The sequence below is a fragment of the Rhamphochromis longiceps genome, linkage group LG13 (genome assembly GCF_057381845.1).
Source record: "Rhamphochromis longiceps isolate RC_006_pf linkage group LG13, R_longiceps_female_GT1.1, whole genome shotgun sequence".
NCBI lineage: Eukaryota > Metazoa > Chordata > Actinopteri > Cichliformes > Cichlidae > Rhamphochromis > Rhamphochromis longiceps.
The window spans coordinates 19,430,369-19,437,356 of record NC_140569.1 but is presented as its reverse complement, the minus strand read 5'-3'; the positions used below and the strand labels follow the sequence as shown (position 1 = coordinate 19,437,356).

The following is a 6,988-nucleotide window of genomic DNA, read 5'->3' as shown; positions in this document are numbered from 1 at the left end:
TAGGCTCTAGTGCAGAAAAAAAAATTGTTGGTGTGGTTTTATGAAGCTTCGAACCTACATCTGACATATGATCTCCGTCCATTAAAAGGTGGGTCAGGAGTTCATGTCTCCAGGCCTCAATGTGCAGGTCTAAATAAAGACCAAGGATTCAGCTTGCTGCAGTCTGGAGCTGAAAGGAGTCTCAAAGATTACAGCACAGCACCCACATGCTGTTTCTCTGCTTCTGGACTTTGGTGCTGAAGATAGGTTACTTAACAACCCAACTGACAATGCCCATGAATGTCATTTATACCTGCAGTTCTCGCTTGTGTGTGCATGCTTGCCGGCTTGTTTGCTGTCCCTGCACCTCATAATTGAATCTCTGTTAGGGAAAGTGGCGAACCCAGCAGCAAAAACTGCAGTATTCATAACCTCAAGACCCCAGATTAACCAAAGAGCCTGCAACCAAGTGTGGATGCATGTGGACAAAAGGTTAACCCCCCCCCCCCCCCCCCCCCCCCCCCCAAATCAGACATAGTGGACTGGTTAGAAATGACCCCACAAATGTCCTCTCATCTCAGGAAATGTCCTTAAAGAGGAGTAAGAGTTGTACTCACTGCATCTCCAAACCATATACGGACTGAGGCAGAGTAGGAGATGCAATAAAGTAAACTGGTGTCTATGAGTAATTGAGGAGGGGTAGGACAGTCTCCGATTGGCTCCAGTAGCCCTGCTGTGAACTATCTGTATATGTGGACTTGTCCAAACAGACTTTGAAAGAAAACATTGCTGCAGGTTGTTAAGAGAGGCTTTAGAGTATGTGCTCAGAAATGACACAATGACCAACTGGATGTTGTGGTTGTTCACAGCAACACTGTGTATTCTGATGCTTTCATTGCACTTAATCTGCGTATCATGGCTGGAGCAGTGATGCTTAGTGCTCCCTTCAAATATTTCTTTTTGAGTGATTGTTGTTGTGGTATGTGGTCATATTGTGAGTCATGCTGTATGTCTGAGAAGATATGAGGTTTGGCCACTGTGCAGCAGAACCATGTTTAGTAGCACTGCCTGCACTTGCACATAAGCCACAGTTTCTTACTATACCACTACAACATGCAGTGCTGTGCAAATGTCTTTAGTCACCCTTGATCTAATCAGATGCTTTTCAGATAGTGTTACATGGTAATGCATGGTACTTTTCTATGTTCTGTATTCCATCACTTTTGAAAAGATTTCCAGTGAAAGATTTCCAAACCCTGACGTTTTCTCTGCTGTGGTTTACAGTAGACATGCACTGCTGTGCTTTCTCCTGACCTGCTCCATACATGTTAACAACAATTTTAACCAAAAATGTAAAATTTGGATCCATCACACCTGTTTGAACTGCGTCTTGTGTAATTTGGCATACCTCAGCCTTTTCTCCCCCATTCCCTTCATTAAGAATGGCTTCTTGACAACCACCCATCCACTGAGACCATTTCTGATAAGGCTTTAGTGAAAAGTAGATGGATCACCTGAAGGCCCAGTTGTATTTTTCACATCTGGTGTCAGGGATTTGCTGGATTTTTTGCTATTTCTTAAAGATGCAACTTTCAGATATCGTTCATTTGCTGTAGATGTTATTTTAGGCCTGCTACTTCTTCTTTTGTCTTCCACTTGACCAGTTTCCTCAATTATATTTAAGGACACAAATCACATTGTGCTGGTGTATGACACGTTTTCAACTAATAGCTCTTGGTGAATCACTGTGTTGGTGCAAAAAATATAATTTTATGCCTGTTATAATAAGAATAAATGGTTTGTTTTTGCAACAGGCTGATTGTAACAAAGTCACTAAAGATACAGTTTAAAATTTCTTTGCTAAACTGTTTGTTATGTGTAGGGAAAACACTGGTTAATCCTTTTAATTAGATGTTTTTTTATACTTGAATGATTCATAGGTCAGTGTTAAGTGGCTTAATAAGCAAAGAAAAAGATTCTTCTCTTTTTTTTTTCTTTTTTTTTTTTTTTTCTTCTCTGAAAGTTGTCAGGTAGAAGAAGTCGGCTGAAAATAAATACAAAAGTCAGACAGTCAGAGAAAACCTTGGAAAAGACTTTCAACTATTGCTCAAGACCACTTGGAAGCAATAAACAGTGGTGATGATTGCATGCAATAGTTCAGTATATATGTTTTCCTTTGCAACAAGATGAGTTGAGGATTTAGCATAATGACTTTGAAGATCTCCTGAGTTCACTTTCACTGAGAACTGTCAACAGCTTGACATTTGTTGTTTTTATAGAAATGCTTCGATTAATAATTGATTAGGTTCCTTGAATTTTATTTGCGGTCTACACATTCGTAAGGATGAATGTTCTTATTTAGTAATCCCCTGACATTTTATCCAGCACCATCACATGATGACATTTCCTGGTTTAAATTACCAAATGTCACATACTTAATTGTGTCCAAGTGTAAAAGATAAAAATTGTTAATCTGTTGACGTGCGAATCGAGCTCAAGACTTTTGTTTCTTATTAACCATTCATGCATTATCTTTTTTTAAAATTGTTTGTATTCAAATGCATTTTTAGCCTTTGCCTAAATAATAAATTGGGGCTAGAAACACAGATTCAAGTCCAGACAGTTAATCTGTGTTACAGGTACAGCAGGATAATGAGATAAGGTAAGGAAGTTTTAGCAGATGCAGTCACAGAGTATGCCTCTGCAAGCGCCAGGTTTCTAAAAGTCTGGAAAACCACAGCTATGGAGGGTATGGGAAACAAGTGAGCAGGAAGAGCAGGAGTGGTTGAAGTTATAGTACAGGGCATGTGGGAGTGGTTGGATGTCAATCTACAGCAGACTGCTGTAGACAAAGAATGCTTTATCTGTGACAGAAGACAAATGCAAAGCAGTTTATCTAGTCTGGTGTCTTGTTTTGACCCCTGTTGTGTTTCTAGTCTATTGAGTTCTGTCTCCAAACTGCTACACAGCACACAGATCAGATATGAAACAGATCAGACGTCACTATTGTTTGCTCTAAAATACTTTTGTGATCTTTATTTTGAGGCTAAAAAAAGAAAATTTCACACAACAGTGCCCTCTGGTGTTTGACTTTGGGACTCTTTAGCTTAGTCTGATTCAGCTACTCGGGTGAAATTCTTTATTTCTGTATAAAAGGAAAACAAGTGGCCTTGCCATTTGTTATACATATAACCCAGGGATAAAAGAGACAGTAAAAATGAGATGATAAATAAGCTTTTATTATATATATATTTTCATCAACAGCAGGACCAGCCTTTTATATGAAATTAAATTATTTGACATAAATATGTTTCCTAATTGCTTATTTTAAAAGTCAATAATAAATATGCAGAATACCTGAAAAATGCACAAGTAATAAAAATATATAATGCAACCAACAATTAAAGCAGTTTTTAAAATACTCTTTTTAAATATTTACATTAAATCGTTTCAGTGCAAAAACATGTTCACAGTAAGCGATGGTAGCTGCTCTCAGAACAAAACCTGCAACATCTGCACTTGCTTGCATGTGCAAAAAGCCTGCTGCCTTTAGGGAACACTTAATAAATAAATACGATTCTGGGACAGTTTCATTTCAGGGGATACATCAGTCCTTTTGCGTATTTGATGAGTCCTGTTTTTCCTGCGATCCATGTGTTGTAGTTGGTGACCTTTGTGTAGACACCTGGTTTATTTTTCAAGGCACAGCCCTCACCCCAGCTCACCACGCCGAACAGAAACATCCGACCTGATGCTCCACACACCAAAGGACCGCCAGAGTCTCCCTGCGGAAAAGGGCAAAACAGCCAGGTGTTAACTAAAATTTCCAGGTTTATCATTATTTTGTTTCCTGATTCACTTTTCCCCTGACAAACAAATATTTTCATGTGAAAACTGTGAAAATATACTCAGAAGGTAACCCTTGACATGTCTTGAGGTTGACAACTAGCAACAAATTTTAACCTAAAGGTAACTCATCTGACATTATGCTATTCAGCACTTTTCAATGTTAGCAAGTTTCTTCAAGAAGAGGAAGAAATACTCTTCAGATCCACTTTAAAGCTGTCAAAGGTTATGATGCATGCTGCAATTCAAGTTACCACTTCTTCTAACTCACTTCTCTTTTGATGTATATTTTAAAGCCAGCTCAAATGTCTTGTTTCCCATGGCATACCCTGCGCCCTGTCCTTACCTTGCAGGCATCAGTGCTCCAGTCAGGGCTTGCAGCACAGAACATGTTTTCAGTGATGCGTTTTCCGTAGTGCACTTCTTTGCTACAGTCAGCGTTGGACATCAGTTTTACCTCAGCCTTTTTCAGATACTGTGAGAACTGGAATGAGCCTGCAACAAAGTGTCAAATGTGAGAAAAGGTTGAGAGAGCAGAGCTCAGTCTAAAGGATGGAGGTCCTGTACTACTAACCTGCGCTCTCCTTCCCAAATCCTGCGACGGTGCAGGTAAATCCAGGAGGTAGCTCAGTGTGAAATGGAGGAAGGCAAGCTATGCGTACAGAAGCTGATTTAGCTGCACGTCCTCCATCTCTGCTTTTGAGCTTAATCAGAGCTGAAATGTAAAAATAAAAACACCCGTAAGTTCTGTGCTCAGAGCAGTTCTTTGTATGTGTATATGCACAGTTTAGTCACAACAGAGTTTGTGCTCACCTATGTCGTTATTATAGGTAATATCATTATATCCTTCATGCATGATGAGTCTTTCCACAGCAAACTTCTGCTCACTACTGGCATTCGTTTCATTAATGGCACTCTTTCCCAGGTATATGGACAGATGTGTGAGTTTGGTATTCTCACTGAACAAAAACCAAACACACAAATGTGTAAACATGTCACACACCAACATGAATGATTTTGAAATTACAGTGCGATGACTTCATTGGAGGAAATAACACGGTGCTTTGTTTTCTCACCCATCAGAGAAGCAGTGAGCTGCAGTGAGAATCCAGCTTGGTGAAATGAGAGTGCCACCACAGAGGAAGCCATAGCGCTTATGAAAAATGGCAGCAACCCATGGCTGCGACTCTATAGGTGTGAAAGAGCCTCCTACAATTTTATGAATCCTCCTCTCAGATGTCTCTCCACATGTTTTCTCTGGAAGGACACATGGGATAAGTCAGCGGGAGCTAATAAAGAGAATCATACCTTGTGATTTAGGAAAAACTGGATTTAAACAACAAAATTACCTGTATCTACAGGTAGTTGAGGAGGCGTCTGTAGTGGTGCAAAACCTTTGTTGGAATAGAAAACAGAAAGCATTAGAAAAATTCAAACCAATCTTCAATAAAATATAGCAAATAGAAAAAGTAAATCACCAATATGAGACTTACATGTGGGAATATCACAGTATTCTTTCACAGTCCTTCTTTCTCTTGTGACATAGCACCATGGCATGTCAGAATTGTCAGGATTCCTAATGTTCAAGTACAATCATATTAAACATGGGTTACCTGTTGTCAGACATACAGTATAAAAACATCACATTGGTAGCCCAAAGCATACCTGCAGTAACGATGTCTGCCAAGTCCATTTACATTTTTCCATTGAGGTTTAACCCTGTCCCAGTAGAGACACGCGCGACCGGTGGATGACTTGTCAATATTTCCTCTGTATTCACTCCCATCTCCAGACAGACACCGTTCTGCAGATCACAGCACAAAGAGGGGTGAGAACATTTAATGCATGCTGTCAAAGTATAAACCTTAAGAACTTTACCTAAACCCACTGAAATGACTTACGTCTTGCTTGTTTGGATGATCTTTGTGAAAAAGCCTGAAAGAAGCATAGAGAAACTTAGTCATACTGAAAAATTTAAAACCTTCTGACCTCCATCAGAATAGCTCTTAAACCACCTCTTACCACATCCACGCTGACCGCTGCAAGGATGGCAACGAGGACAAAGAGATTCATCTTCACTTCTTGTTTTGCTTCTGTTTTTTGGGGATATTTTTGTCTGTGAATTTACAGAAAAGGAACACAACAATCGTGGGTAAATGGAATGAAACTTGCTGTCCCCTTATATGGTGCTTATCGTTCAACACATGACGGAGACGTGTGACCGCTACGAAACCGTGTGCTTTCTTGCTCCGGTTTTTAAATGTGAAGAGTGACGAAATGTTTAATGTCATGCCAAACCAGTTCAATATTCAACATACAAACATACAAACAAACACAAACTCATGTTCTTTCGCCATGCCACTGACATAGATATTAACTTCCTGACGAAACGCTGCATTCTTAAGGTTTTAATGTGAGAGCAACAGATAGAGGATGTCCATCGTGTGCAGACTTTAAACAATCTAGCACTACAAACAGCACAATATCTACGCTGATTAACAGTAAAGTCTGCGCACAACCTTATATCACATTATTATTGCAATGTGTGCAGTTCAAACTATGAATTTCTAGATATTCTAAGAACACAATGTCAATTTGATAATGACATAAGAAAATAATTGTGTGGTTAACTTTCAGTGCGCTGTGTTTGACATCAAACAGCTTCATATCTAAGAAATCATGTTCATTCTTAAATATAACTAAAACAGCTGACTGTCTAAAAGTCTAAGACACTTTGCATGAGAAGTGTTTACCTTTAATTCCAGACTTTCAGTGCCAATGAAGACTATTATTTCTTCCAGTTGACTCTCCTCTCTGTATCTTCTGATATGCACTTGCACTGTTTACTTACTCAGGCTCACACTGATGGTTGTTCTGGTGTTTCTGCTGTGACTCTGCTTGTGTTTCCTCCCTTTTAAATTACCGTGACTGCAAGTGGGAGGGAATTTGTCATGTCCTGTGACACACATCCAGTGAACAGCCCCTTCCTCTTAAGAAAAATAAAAAAAAAATATATCCAAAATTGGTCATGTGTACACTGAAACATGTGATTGAAGAATTGCTGTCCAGAATTTGTGGACAGAGTCGGTTACAAAAAACAAAACAACAACAAAAAAAACGTAAAATAAGACCACAAAAAAGAAAAAAAATGTAATAATAAGTT

The 6,988-nt window shown here is 39.1% G+C and overlaps 1 protein-coding gene across 1 annotated transcript; it reads right to left on the bottom strand.

The window, feature by feature from the left end:
* Positions 1-3,267: 3,267 nt before the first annotated feature.
* plaua (plasminogen activator, urokinase a) lies at positions 3,268-6,711 on the bottom strand. The gene is made up of 11 exons (XM_085427701.1): positions 6,579-6,711; positions 5,848-5,941; positions 5,727-5,760; positions 5,491-5,629; positions 5,319-5,401; positions 5,175-5,219; positions 4,902-5,082; positions 4,639-4,784; positions 4,400-4,540; positions 4,172-4,320; positions 3,268-3,764 (listed from the first exon to the last, which is right to left on the bottom strand). Exons 2-11 carry the CDS (start codon positions 5,896-5,898, stop codon positions 3,570-3,572), a joined length of 1,164 nt encoding a protein of 387 aa, XP_085283827.1. The 5' UTR covers positions 5,899-5,941; positions 6,579-6,711; the 3' UTR covers positions 3,268-3,569.
* Positions 6,712-6,988: the final 277 nt, after the last annotated feature.